At 40.9% G+C, this 15,715-nt stretch overlaps 1 protein-coding gene across 6 annotated transcripts in view; it reads right to left on the reverse strand.

The window, feature by feature from the left end:
- Positions 1–7,159: 7,159 nt before the first annotated feature.
- LOC124553887 (zinc finger protein 708-like) overlaps positions 7,160–15,715 on the reverse strand; it is a 179,890-nt gene continuing 171,334 nt past the window's right edge. For all 6 annotated transcript variants that reach the window (XM_047127899.1, XM_047127903.1, XM_047127900.1 and 3 more), the window contains exon 8: positions 7,160–8,961. In XM_047127899.1, coding sequence (XP_046983855.1) covers positions 7,542–8,961 — 1,420 coding nt within the window. In that variant the 3' untranslated portion in view covers positions 7,160–7,541. The remainder of the gene's footprint in view (positions 8,962–15,715) is intronic.

The raw sequence follows: 15,715 nt of genomic DNA on the forward strand, positions 1-15,715 counted from the left end.
ATTAACCTTTTCGGCCTTTTTTAGATGTCTATGGATGAAATGCACCTTTCTGCCAACAGTACAGTATGAACATTTCTAATTATGTATGTCTGATCTCGAAAGTTACAGCAAAGACAGAGAGTATTATTAACTATATCACTGAAGCAGGTCATCCATTTCCAACACACCAGAAATTGTTGGAAATTTAAGAAATCCATCACCAATTTTCAATAATGGATGAGAGCTGTTCTGTAGCCATTCTACTTAACTTTTTACACATATTATATGTGTTAAATATCAAATTTACAGGGCATGTATTACATATTATATACTTACTTAAATATTAGATGGGTAACCTCTCACCTGCCAGTAAAATTATATGTATCGACTTGCCAGAAAATCCTAGGAAGTTCTGGTCTTACGTTAAATCAGTAAGTGGCTCGAAACAGCATATCCAGACACTCCGGGATGTTGATGGCATTGAAATAGAGGATGACACGCATAAAGCTGAAATACTAAACACCTTTTTCCAAAGCTGTTTCACAGAGGAAGACCGCACTGCAGTTCCTTCTCTAAATCCTCGCACAAACAAAAAATGGCTGACATCGAAGCAAGTGTCCAACGAATAGAAAAGCAACTGGAATCACTCAACAGAGGAAAGTCCACTGGACTTGATGGGATACCAATTCGATTCTACACAGAGTACGCAAAAGAACTTGCCCCCCTTCTAACAGCCATATACTGCAAGTCTCTAGAGGAACGGAAGGTTCCAAATGATTGGAAAAGAGCACAGGTAGTCCTAGTCTTCAAGAAGGGTCGTCGAGCAGATGTGCAAAACTATAGACCTATATCTCTGACGTCGATCTGTTGTAGAATTTTAGAACACGTTTTTTGCTCGCGTATCATGTCGTTTTTGGAAACCCAGAATCTACTCTTTAGGAATCAACATGGATTCCGGAAACAGCGATCGTGTGAGACCCAACTCGCTTTATTTGTTCATGAGACCCAGAAAATATTAGATACAGGCTCCCAGGTAGATGCTATTTTTCTTGACTTCCGGAAGGCGTTTGATACAGTTCCGCACTGTCGCCTGATAAACAAAGTAAGAGCCTACGGAATATCAGACCAGCTGTGTGGCTGGATTGAAGAGTTTTTAGCAAACAGAACACAGCATGTTGTTATCAATGGAGAGACGTCTACAGACGTTAAAGTACGAGGGCAGTTCAATAAGTAATGCAACACATTTTTTTTCTGAAACAGGGGTTGTTTTATTCAGCATTGAAATACACCAGGTTATTCCCCAATCTTTTAGCTACACAACACTATTTTTCAACGTAATGTCCATTCAATGCTACGGCCTTACGCCACCTTGAAATGAGGGCCTGTATGCCTGCACGGTACCATTCCACTGGTCGATGTGGAGCCAACGTCGTACTGCGTCAATAACTTCTTCATCATCCGCGTAGTGCCTCCCATGGATTGCGTCCTTCATTGGGCCAAACATATGTAAATCCGACGGTGCGAGATCGGGGCTGTAGGGTGCATGAGGAAGAACAGTCCACTGAAGTTTTTTGGCTCCTCTCGGGTGCGAAGACTTGTGTGAGGTCTTGCGTTGTCATGAAGAAGGAGAAGTTTGTTCAGATTTTTGTGCCTACAAACACGCTGAAGTCGTTTCTTCAATTTCTGAAGAGTAGCACCATACACTTCAGAGTTGATCGTTTGACCATGGGGAAGGACATCGAACAGAATAACCCCTTCAGCGTCCCAGAAGACTGTAACCATGACTTTACCGGCTGAGGGTATGGCTTTAAACTTTTTCTTGGTAGGGGAGTGGGTGTGGCGCCACTCCATTGATTGCCGTTTTGTTTCAGGTTCGAAGTGATGAACCCATGTTTCATCGCCTGTAACAATCTTTGACAAGAAATTGTCACCCTCAGCCACATGACGAGCAAGCAATTCCGCACAGATGGTTCTCCTTTGCTCTTCATGGTGTTCGGTTAGACAACGAGGGACCCAGCGGGAACAAACCTTTGAATATCCCAACTGGTGAACAATTGTGACAGCACTACCAACAGAGATGTCAAGTTGAGCACTGAGTTGTTTGATGGTGATACGTAGATCATCTCGAACGAGTGTGTTCGCACGCTCAGCCATTGCAGGAGTCACAGCTGTGCATGGCCGGCCCGCACGCGGGAGATCAGACAGTCTTGCTTGACCTTGCGGCGATGATGACACACGCTTTGCCCAACGACTCACCGTGCTTTTGTCCACTGCCAGATCACCGTAGACATTCTGCAAGCGCCTATGAATATCCAAGATGTCCTGGTTTTCCGCCAAAAGAAACTCGATCACTGCCCGTTGTTTGCAACACTCATGCGCTACAGACGCCATTTTAACAGCTCCGTACAGCGCTGCCTCCTGTCGGAAGTCAATGAAACTATACGAGACGAAGCGGGAATGTTCGAAAATATTCCACAAGAAATTTCCGGTTTTTTCAACCAAAATTGGCCGAGAAAAAAAATGTGTTGCATTACTTATTGAACTGCCCTCGTAACCTCTGGCATGCCACAGGGGAGTGTTATAGGACCATTGCTTTTCACAATATATATAAATGACCTAGTATATAGTGTCGGAAGATCCATGCGGCTTTTTGCGGATGATGCTGTAGTATACAGAGAAGTTGCAGCATTAGAAAATTGTAGTGAAATGCAGGAAGATCTGCAGCGGATAGGCACTTGGTGCAGGGAGTGGCAACTGTCCCTTAACATAGACAAATGTAATGTATTGCGAATACATAGAAAGAAGGATCCTTTATTGTATGATTATATGATAGCAGAACAAACACTGGTAGCAGTTACTTCTGTAAAATATCTGGAAGTATGCATGCGAAACGATCTGAAGTGGAATGATCATATAAAATTAATTGTTGGTCAGGCGGGTACCAGGTTGAGATTCATTGGGAGAGTCCTTAGAAAATGTAGTCCATCAACAAAGGAGGTGGCTTGCAAAACACTCGTTCGACTTATACTTGAGTATTGCTCATCAGTGTGGGATCCATACCAGATCGGGTTGACGGAGGTGATAGAGAAGATCCAAAGAAGAGTGGCGCGTTTCGTCACAGTGTTATTTGTTAACCGTGATAGCATTACGGAGATGTTTAGCAAACTCAAGTGGCAGACTCTGCAAGAGAGGCCCTCTGCATCGCGGTGTAGCTTGCTCGCCAGGTTTCGAGAGGGTGCGTTTCTGGATGAGGTTTTTTTTTTTTTTGGTTTTAGGGCGCAAAGCTGCTATGGTCATTAGCACCTGGCCCGTGACTTAGGAAAAGGTAAAAAACGAAAATGGAAACCAGCAGCAATGGGAACGAAACTCAAAAAATTGGAGAAACTAAAAGCAGAAGGAAAGCTTAAAAAACCACTACAGAAAGGGGTCGGTTGTCCGCAAAAAGGGCTTCAAATGACTGATGTCATCTCACTGGCACTAATAAACTCGAGAACGCGATCGGCTGAGGGCGTGTCATCTGCTAAAATCGATGATATTTCAGGCGACGGAGTAAAAGGTGTCTCACCGTCCACAGCTGAGAGCAGTGGGGACAGAGTGGGGGAGGATCACCACTTAAAAGATGTCGATGGCTAAAAAGACAGTGCTCTATCCGGAGTCTAGTTAAAATTACCTCCTCCTGACGACGCGTTCAGGAGGAAGAGGTCCAAGCACAGGGATGAGTTTTCACGTCCCGCAATTTATTATAGGGAAGTCTCGACCAATGTGCATGCCATAAAAAAACAACACGACGACATAAAACACTCCATAGATCAGCGAAGGGAATCGTGTGAATAGCTGGCCGAAGAAGAGAGACTGCAGCCTTGGCCGCTATATGGGCCGCCTCATTTCCACAGATACCAACGTGTCCTGGGATCCAGAGGAATACCACCGAGACACCCCCCAAGTGGAGCAAGCGTAGGCAGTCCTGAATCCGGTGGACCAGAGGGTGGACAGGGTAGAGAGCTTGGAGACTGAGGAGAGAGCTGAGAGAATCTGAACAGATAACATACTGTATCTGCTGATGGCAACGGATATATTGGACAGCCCGGAGAACAGCGTAAAGCTTCACAGTTTAAACCGAACACTGGTCGGGAAGCCGAAATCGATTTGGGGTGTCACCAACAATATATAGGCACTCCCTACACCAAACTATGTTTTTGAGCCATCAGTGAAATAAATGTGGCATCATTCATTTGTGTGCATAGAGCAGAAAATGCCCGATGATAAACAAGTGAAGGGGTACATCCTTGGGAAACTGACAAAGATCACAGAGGAGGCAGGTCTGGGGACAGAGCCAAGGCGGTGCTGTACCCCAAGTTGTCAAGAAAGCTTTAGGAAAGCGGAAGGAAAGAGAATGGAGTAGTTGACGGAAGCGGACTCCAGGTGGTAGTAGGGAGGAAGGGCAGCGGGCATACCCTAAATCCGAGGAGGCGTCGAAAAAATGTCATGGGCCAGATTACCAGGCATGGAAGACAAATGGCTAGCATAACGACTTAGAAGGGCAGCTCGCCGATTGGAGAGCAGAGGTTCATCAGTCTCAGCATAAAGGCTTTCCACAGGGCTGGTGTAAAAAGCTCCAGACACTAAACGTAATCCACAGAGGTGGATAGAGTCGAGACGCCGAAGAATAGACGGCCGAGCAGAGGAGTAAACTATGCTTCCATAGTCCAATTTCGAGCACACTAAGGCGCGATAGAGGCAGAGAAGGACCACTCCGTCCGCTCCCCAGGAGGTACCATTCAGGACATGGAGGGTGTTGAGGGATTGCACACAGCGAGTCGAAAGATAGGAAACGTGGGAGGACCAGCACAGTTTTCTGTCAAACATAAGATCCAAGAATTTAGCGACGTCCGAGAACGGAAGGTTGACAGGTCCTAGATGTAAAGAAGGTGGAAGAAACTCCGTACGACACCAAAAATTAACACAAACGGTCTTACTAGGAGAAAAGCAGAAACCTGTTTCAATGCTCCAAGAGTGGAGGCGATCGAGACAGCTTTGAAGACATCGTTCAAGAAGGCTGGTCCGTTGAGAGCTGTAGTAGATCGAAAAATCGTCCACAAAGAGGGAGCCCGAAACATCAGGAAGGACACAATCCATAATTTGATTTATGGCAATGGCAAACAGTACAGCAATTAGTACGGAGCCCTAGGGTACCCCGTTTTCTTGGGAGAAAGTAAGGGAGAGAGTAGTGTTCACCCGCACTTTAAATGTGCGCTCTGCCATAAATTCGCAAATAAAAAGGGGCAACCGACTGCGAAAGCCCCAAGAGAACTGTGTGCGAAGAATGCCTGTCCTCCAACAGGTATCGTATGCTCTCTCCAGATCAAAAAATATTGCTACTGTTTGGCGTTTCCGGAGAAAATTGTTCATGATATAAGTGAAGAGAGCAACAAGATAGTCAACTGCAGAACGATGCTTTTGGAAACCGCATTTGCCAGGTGTTAAAAGACTGCGGGACTCCAGCCACCAAGCTAAACGGCAATTCACCATATGCTCATGAGAGAAATGGGCCAATAGCTAGAGGGGAGATCTGGATGAGGTATTGAATATATTGCTTCCCCCTACTTATACCTCCCAAGGAGATCACGAATGTAAAATTAGAGAGATTCAAGCGTGCATGGAGGCTTTCAGTCATTCTTCCCACAAACCATCGGCGACTGGAACAGAAAAGGAAGGTAATGACAGTGGCACGTAAAGTGCCCTCCGCCACACACCGTTGGGTGGCTTGCGGAGTATAAATGTAGATGTAGATGTAGAATTATGTTCTCACTCTAGTAGAAAATCATTCCTGAAGCTACACCATTTCTGACACCATATTAAAATAATTAAAATGATTTTAAAGAGGTTCAGAACAAACTTCAATATATGAGAACAAGAAAGAAATGATCAGCATACTCCATTCTCCCTATGAAGTAGCACAATTCTTTTGGCAACAAAAACACCATAAACAAAAATTGTTATTAATGGCTTTCATTCCTCAAACAAAATGAGACAGTACAACTGACATAAGAACAGAATGTAACAGACTACATAGCAGGAGGACACATGAAGTAAAGTAGGTATTATCAACTAACAATTACGTAGGAACACTGAACTAATGATGTGCATTGAATATGACATGTAATTATCAGAATAGTTTATTAAAATCAAATAACAAGCTGTTGACAGAAAAGTCACCTTTAAATCACTAGATCTGTAATGACTTAATTTCCAGCAATCCTGATAATCAAGAACTATTTTCTTTTCACCTGCTATAATGGTCCTCTTCGTGGTAACAAATTTTATAAAGTAACCAGGCTTCACAGATAGCACTCCAGAAATACTCAGCACATTGCACCATGATACTTCAGTATCTGTTCGCCAGGGAAGCCCAGATGCACATTACATAATGCAGATACATAATGGCTAAGTATTACCAATCAATAAGAACAAATGGCTGACAAGCACGAAAAAGCTCATTTCTGTTTCCTTTACCACATAAGAAATCAAAACGGGTTGCAATACGTAGGCAGCAGAAGATACAATTTTACAGATAGCAACTGACAGATTTAGTACTTTATTCTATATTTACAAAACATGCCACTCTTTTAGAAACAATAAAGAACTATCTTTGATGGAACTGTCAATTATTTCAACAGAAACGTATTCCACAGCTAGTTGGTTGCAAAGGGATGTCATAGAAAAGCACCACAATTGATTAATATGAGGTGGAATCAGATTATTCAGATAATACTAACAATCAAGCCTTATTATACATGTATAAATAAAGAAACGTACACAAGCAACCTTCAGACACAAATGTTGACACAATGAACAATATTCTATAACTATTAACTAATAAAAGTTTAAAATGTCCCAAACATACATCAATAATGAAGTCTCAAAAGAAAGTTTCTTCAAACTATCTGTGGCATATGAAATTTAAATAATGTATTGACATATGCATAAACATGTAATTCAATAATGTGTCCAAATGTGCACTGATTATTACAACAGGAGAAAATACATATTTATTATACTACAACCATGTGTACAACGCTAAAGTCGCTGTTTAGACTGTTCTACTGATATTTTACAAAACTACCTTAAATGAGGATAAATTATAATTACCAATATCAGCAAAACTACACTGGTTAAATACACACACACACACACACACACACACACACACACACACACGGCTGGTTACAAGGGGCTACTTTTAGCCAGTTTACACATGCAACAATTATCTCTCAAGATGCAACTTTTAAAAAGTTGGTCTGCATTTCCCTACTCACACCTGACAATGATCAGAGCTCTGATACTTTGAAAATGGGCTCTCCACAACGCACTCACATAGAATCATAATAATATCTAGAACAATTCCCTCTGTGCAATAACTGTTTTCTGTCTTCAGCACATACTGCTTAAAAAATGTAGTGCAGTATTTTCAGCTGATCAATGACACATTTTTGTGAGATCTGTCTTGTATATGAACATAACTCCCCAGCTTATCAGAACTTCTTTAAAATATCCCACAGTTATCAAATTTTTGTACTCTGGCGAATGTGTATTAACCTATGCGCATTTAAACTACCAGATTGAGTAAAGGCTTTGGCGCAAATGTCACATTTGTAAGGTCTCTCCCCAGTATGTATTAAATAATGTTTCTTCAGACTGCCGGCCTCGGTAAATGATTTGCCACAAACGACACATTTGTGTGGTCTCTCACCAGTATGTATCAAAACATGCTTCCTCAGTGAACCAGACTCCGTAAACGATTTTCCACATACATTACATACGTGGGGTTTCTCACCAGTATGTATTAATTTGTGCGCTTTGAGAGTACCACAATGAGTAAATGATTTCCCACAGATATCGCATTTGTGTCTTCTCTCGCCATTGTGTATTAATGCGTGGATCTTTAGATTCCATGAGTTTGTGAACAATTTACCACAAACATTACATTTGTTTGATGCCTCACCAGTATGTTTTATGAAATGGGCCTTTAGACTGCTGGACCTTGTAAACGATTTGCCACAAACGTCGCATTTGTGAGGTTTCTCCCCAGTATGTATTAATACATGTCGCTTCAGAGTATCGGAGACAGTATATGATTTCCCGCAAACATTGCATTTGTGGGGTCTGTCGCCAGTATGTATTAACATGTGCTTCTTCAGGCTACCACATTCCGTAAAGGATTTCCCACAGACCTCACAGTTGTATGGTCTCCCACCGATATGTATTAGGGAATGCCTCTTGAGATGACTAGGCAGAATAAATGATTTCCCACAAACGTTACATTTGTGCGGTCTCTCGCCAGTATGTAACAGTGCATGTTGCTTGAGATGAGCATAGCGAGTAAAAGCAACCCCACAAATTTTGCATTTGTGTGGTCTCTTGCCAGTATGGATGAAAGAATGTTTCTTAAGACTCCGCAACACAGCAAACGATTTTCCACAGACGTCACATACGTGTGGTCTATCATCATTGTTTGTTACTGAAGTACTTGACTGACTATATGATCCCCCAAAAACATCAGATCTGTTTAGTTTGATATTGGAGACTGTGCTATGTTGTTCACTTTCTTCTTGGCTAGTCATTTTTTCCACCACTGAATGCCTACTCAAGCCATCATGGGTATGGAATACTTCACCACATGTGGTACAGATATGTACAGGTGGCTGTACACCATCAATATGTGTAAACACATGCATTATTAGACTGTACTTTGACAAAAAGGTTTGCTTGCATGAACTACATGTGAATTGTTTTTCCTTGAAGATGTTATTTCTAGCACATAGGGCATTATCCTGCTGAGAGAAACACACTTTATTTAGAGATCCACTACCAACAACATTTGTCGATTTCTCTGCATCAATGTCCAGCTCCTCACAAGTCGCTCCCTGCAGGTGAGTTTCTTCACATCCAGTGTTACCAGACTCATTAGCGATTTTAGTCAACCTGAAGCATGAACAGAAAGGCAGTAAATATCTCATTCTCTAGATACACAGAAACATTACTTCAATAGTCTACAAATTCTTATTTCTAAAGGGGAAATAGTTTCAAGAATACACATAAGAACATTCCTGCTCATTCACTGCTTATGAGATGAAACTTTTTCACAAGCGGCAAGATAAACTAGAACTAGCTTGAACCTTGTGTGGTTCCAAATTGAGTTTACAGTGGTATTGGTAATAATATTACAACAAAAATTTATGATAACACCAGCAGTACACTGAGTTAAACAGCCTGAAGAGCCTGTTTTTCAGAAGAGGTGATTATATAGGAAAATTTCATTTTTTCCACTCATATATTGCATATTATCTAAGTTAACTGCAGTTACATTTTTGGCTCAAAATAGGAAAGTCAATTTATAAAAGTTTCCACCAAAGTAAAGCTTGCATTCGAAATGGCTCTGAGCACTATGGGACTTAACATCTGAGGTCATCAGTCCCCTAGAACTTAGAACTACTTAAACCTAACTAACCTAAGGACATCACACATATCCATGCCCGAGGCAGGATTCAAACCTGCGACTGTAGCAGTCCCGTAGTTTCGGACTCAAGTGCCTAGAACCACTTGTATTCGAGTTCGCACTAATTTTCTCAATACATTCTATAGTTAAGTTATGTTTATATGTCGTGCAGTAATTAGTATTGATCTTTGGTCATTACTCACTGATGTACAATGGTGCTTAACTGTCATCTTACAGCCTCACATTAAATGAGAAACAGTTTGGGAATTTGGTAATAATGATTTTACAGCTTAAATATTAGGTAAACATTTTAAGATGTAATCTGTTGAATACGATGTAGCAGCCACAAACACTGACCGCAGGACAGTCCAGTGGAATGGAAAGACCTTCAAAAGTCTTCCTGCATGAAATTACGTGCCTGTTAGGATTATGACGATAATGCTTTGAAGTTGGAAAGCTAGATCAGCTAGAAAAGAAGAAAAAAAAATAAAAAAAAAAAAAAATTAACACAAGCCCTAATCAAAGCACTGAGTGAACTGCAGCAGAATTTCAAAAACCAAATCCAAACTTGAGAACAGTGCATGCCTCTTCTTGAGCTACTGGGAGCTAGTCACAAGGCTACTGGATTTGTGGTAAAAATACACATGACAAGCTGGTCACAGATTGAGGATATTGCAGAGCACAGATGGGAACGAAATGTAATGAAGATTTAGCCTTGATGCAGAGCTGGTGCTTACAGAACAAGCTGCAAGTGGTAGTAAATTAAACCACTTACATAGTGCTGAAAGGTAAACCGTCTGCAACATGGTATTTTTTTTTTCAAACTAAACAATGTTCAATCAGTAGACATACCTCATATTGCTAACTTGGTCTTTATCTTGATAATGATCTCGTTTTTAAAGGCTATGTACAAACTATGCCTAAACAAACCACAAAATTAATTTACAAGATTGCAAATATCACCAGAGGCCAATACAGAATAACACTTGACACAGGACAGTAACATGCTGCTGACTGACTGCTGTAGCTGGGGCCAATGACTGGGCATATAAAATTATACAGGGAGAGCCATTAAAAACACTACAGTGGCTGCAGAAGAGAGTATTTCTACAAATCATAGTTGCATATGGATAAATACTAGTAATCCTTTAAATATACTTCCTACAATTGCAATTTTGGAGGAGCCACTTACTGCCTACAAAGAGAAAATATGAAGAAAATGCAAGCAGTGACTGAGATGTACTGGACAATGTAGGTGCTGAACGGAGGTAGGCAGACAAGGAAAGTCAATGTATGTAGACACATATGGTACTGGTTACAGGGTGTGTGCACTACTGCCAAATGTTAAGGAGTGAAGTAGACTGAATGACTTACTTCCGGTAACTGGTTTCGCGAAACATAGGCATTGGCCCTAACCCTCATATCGATGCGTATTCAAGTGCAAAGAAGACAACTTTGTGTGGTCAGACTGGAATCATGGTACCTCGCAGGAGAGCTTCTGTAAAGTTTGGAAGGTAGGAGATGAGGTACTGGCAGAAGCAAAGCTGTGAGTAACGGGCCTGAGTCGTACTTCGGTAGCTCAGTTGATAGGGCACTTGCCCGCAAAAGGCAAAGGTCCTGAGTTCGAGTCTCGATTAGGCACACAGTTTTAATCTACCAGGAAGTTCCCTGTATCTTGTCTTATACTCTTCTGCCAGCTACTGCCACTCTCGTGATTTTCACATGTCTGTGTTCTGACACTGACTGGCTTCGCTCAACTCTGTGGAGCTGGCTCTTCAACCACTCTCACTGCTTGCAACTGGGCACAGGGAGCAGAGACCACTGCCGAGTTCATGGTCTGAACCGAAGGGGGTGCCGCACTTCTCCACCACTTTTCCCGTGCCTCTTCTTCTTGCTGATTTCTTCACATTCGCTTCATAATTTATTGCCTCTTGGATCCCATTTCCAGAATTTCTGCCTGCTGTAAGGCCGCAACACAGAGAGGACACTGACCACCTTTCTTATGGGTGCAACTGCAACTGTCATGGCTGCCAGCCTACTGATTACATATCACCTGATTTTAACAGTATTTTGTCATGAGCTCTGCTCATTGACATTTAGTGCTGAATGCAGCTGTGAGAGGTTCCACCTTAAAAGTCAAAGCATGTGAGCATATCCAGCATGAAGATCATTTAGATGACATCCTCTCTGTTCTTGAAGTCTGTACTGTTATCAGACATACCTACTGCCAGGATGAACAGTGGAGGTCTCTTCTTATTAGTTCGATTGTGAAGCCTCTGTAGCACATTGAATACATGGTCAAACAGTGCTCGGTCTGGTCTTATCATCAAATGTCCATGGCAGCCCTTGTAGGAGGGCTGCTACCTCTTGTGTCTTCTTCTGGAGTTCTACCCTGCTTGGGAATTCAGTCTGATAGCCCTCAATCTTCTTCATGGTCACATCAAGTGATTGCACATAGATCCATTGTGGCATTGTTATTAGCTGCAGTGACCTTGAGGGTGTACTGAAGTTGCAGAATTTCCATGTCATTCAATTTATCTCCTGTATACTGAATGTAGACAGGTAGGATATTAGAAAAGTACCTGTCACAGAGTAGCACTACTTCTATCTAGCCCTACACCTTCTGAGTTCCACTTATATCTAGGGACAGCAAATAATGGTGTCTATTGGGTGCACTCGACATGGGTTAGCTCTACAGGTTCTAGTGGCTTCGGGTCACAGACAGTGAATGCTTACAGCTGTCTTCTGTGTACTGTTTGTGCCCTTTAATTATTGTGTATTAGTTTAGTTTAATGCAACTCTCATTTGCGAACTGAAAAAGCAATTTGTGCCATCATGTAGTAGCAATAACAGCTTACATCACCAAATTGTCTAACATACCAGGCAGATAACCAGAATTTGTGCAAAAATTAACAATACATACAAACAGTCATAACTTTTCTCCTTTACGTAGGAGACTGAAAATCAGCTGAGAAGCTTAAGAACACAGGTTTATATTTAACCTGCAAATCTTTAGTACACATTATATTTCAACATCATTTTTCCGGACTTTTAGTCTTCACTGTTTCAAACCTTGCTATTACAGAAAATTATGGAAAGGATGATATTGACACAACATTCTAGTACTACTGTAACAAATATTAGGCTTCTCAAATCTGAAATTCATATCAAAATTCATCAAAAAAAAACTAAAGAAATAAAAAATGTTCTTATTTGACCTGATTGCTATATGTGCAATTTAAATATCTCACTCTTGACACAAAATCATATCAGATAATCATATCATCAACTATGTTGTTACAGATCTCACCATAAAAAATGTGCTTTGACAATTTCCCTTACTTTTTGAACCCAGTGTCATCAGCAGTGACACTTTTCATTTATCAGCAAAAACGCTATTTACAAACAGTTTTTATTCCAAGCTCATACTGCTTTACATGACTAAAGTTGTCTTAACAAACAATAATTCCAATTTCCTGCATTTTTTAATTTGAAACATCTTTAGCAAAAAAGTTTCCTATGTGACAGCTACTGATACTATTCACAATAGTATTTGCCCAGTTTTCGAAATATTTCATACACTGACAAAAACTACGTACATTATTATTGTACCGATTTTTCTCTCATAACAGACTTGTTAAGAAAAATAGCTTATATCATGAAGCCTGTCAGCTGTTTCTGATTTTCCACGTCAGTGCAGTACACTAATAAGTGTTCTGTATTGAGAAAAATAATTGGTTCGTTGGTTTGTGGGGTTGAAGGGACCAGACTGCAAAGGTCATTGATCCAGAAAAATAAATACAACAGTCTATGTGTTATCGGCAGAGTTAATCCACTGAAATGAATGTTACATGAGAATACAAAGCTACTTATAAACTGTTGCTCTTGGGTATGTAATTCTCATGCGAATTACATAAAGTTGGTACTTAAAGATCAACTTCCAGGCTAATGATGGAAACCAGTGTCACGATGTTTGTCCTGCCATCACACCAATCTATCTCCATAGTCCCTGGCAATCAGGATCTCACAGTATTTGTTGGTTAAGATAGTAAAAATTGGAACACTTCTCTCTGAAAAATTACTCATTCTTTGAGGAGAACTTACCTACAATTTTAGTTTTGGCTATGTTTTCAGGGAATTTATGTAAAGTTACTCATTACCATAAACTGAAGACCCCAAAAACTGCACAAGCAGCCTAGGTGCTATGACACATTGTGAGTTGAAGTTGTAATAATGTACATGAGATTAAAAGTTTCGGTAATTAACAGAGAATTTTGAATTTAATGAGAAATGAGTCAAACAGCTCCTTGCTATAAAGGCGAATTAAGTTTTCCTGTCCCTAGATGAATGTCCAAGTTTCTTACATTACACATTTTTAATCATGGTGTTGCCTTCTGCTTGCTATGGGACTTCTTACACATGCTGTGCACATGTTTCAAATTGCAGGTGGTGTAAAAATAGGTAACAAAAATTTTGCTTCCTATTAGAACAGCATTTTTCTCTTTTCTGCTTCAACTCACAGAATTCAAGTAGAGTCATAAGATTAAATCTCTTTCTGGGTCTGATCCCTGAATATTGTGATGGTTTGCTGACTGATAATTCTGAGGGTTCTGCCTCAGAGCCTAAAGACAAAGAAATATGACCATAAGGAGAGGTGGGTAGAGGCAAATTGACAATAATGTAGAGTGCTGTGAGGAGATTGTATGGATGGTGACTTCTGGCTCTGTGCCAGATGTGCACAGTGTAATTAAATTGCCTTGCTGTTCAGTACAACAGTGCAATATGCACAGGCTGCAAGGGTAAGACACTGAGTCTGTGTTACTGGTTAGTATCTGAAACTGAGTGAGAGGTGCAGTACCGTGTGTACCTTTTCATGACCATTGTGGGCTAACTGCATGTCTTTATTCAACATGATGCCCCCTTTTCACGGCAAAGTTATATGTGAATTTAATTTCCTTACAGGTGTAGCACTTCCCTACTGCTGTCATATATTTCCACCTTCCTTCAATGCCCTAGTAAAACACACCCACATGCTGCTGTGAAAGATGGATTTATGCACCACAGAGGATTGTACAAACATACCATCAGTTGGCCATCATACACATTCCCATATGAAGGACATAATAATAGTCATCTCAATGCAGAGAAGCAACTAAAAGAGTTAGGAAAAAAAGTAAATCACCTGGTCCAGATGGAATGAAAATTCGATTATACAGGGAGTGCTCTGTGGTACTATCTTTTACTTAGCTTGTATTTATCACCAACATTTCACCCAGTACAAAACCCCAAGTGACTACAATAAAGTGCACATGATTCCCGTGTATAAGAAGGGAAAAGAACAGACCCACAAGATTACAGACCAACATCCTTAACATCAGTTTGCCGCATATTCATAAGTCAAATATGTAAATTTCTTTGAGGCTGAAGAGTTTCTGTCTACAGTTAAGCATGGATTACGAAAGAACAATTAATGCAAAGCTCAAATGGTCCTTTTCTCACATTATATCCCACAAGCCACGTATGAAGAACAACAACCAGATTCCATATTCTTAGATTTCTGGAAAGCATTTAATTCAGTCCCCACTGCAGACTATTAACGAAGGTACACGTAGGCACAATAGCTTGCCAGATATGTGAATGGATCAAAGTTTCTTAAGTAACAGAAACCAGTAACTGTCCTTGATGGTGAGTGTTCATCAGAGACAAGGATATCGTCAGGTGTGCTCCAGGGAAGTGTGTTAGGACCACACATATTCTCTACACATGCAAATGATGTAACAGACATCGCAAGCAGAAATCTGCAGCTCTTTGCTGATGATGTTGAGATGTATGGAAAGGTATCACCATTGAGTAACTGAATGAGGATATAAGATAACTTAGACAAAATTTCTAGTTGGTGCAAAGAATGACAACTTGCTCCAAATTTGGATAAATGTAAGTTAATGCAAATGTCGAGGATATGCAATACCAAAGGTTACAATATGGTATTAGTAGTGTAGTGCTTTAGACAGTCACATTTATTAAATATTCAGGGGTAACATCCAAAAGTGATAGTAAAGGGAATGAGCATATAAGGATGGTAGTAGGGAAGGTGAATGGTCGACTGTGCGTAGAAAATTGGTGTGATCGATCAACGAGTACTGCTCTAGTGTCTCGGATATCCCTCCCCCCCCCCCCCCCCCCCCCCCACCAAGGTCCAAGGTCAGAATAAAGTAAGAAATTGATGCAATTCACTACAGG

The sequence above is a fragment of the Schistocerca americana genome, chromosome 11, assembly GCF_021461395.2.
Source record: "Schistocerca americana isolate TAMUIC-IGC-003095 chromosome 11, iqSchAmer2.1, whole genome shotgun sequence".
NCBI classification, from domain to species: Eukaryota; Metazoa; Arthropoda; class Insecta; order Orthoptera; family Acrididae; genus Schistocerca; species Schistocerca americana.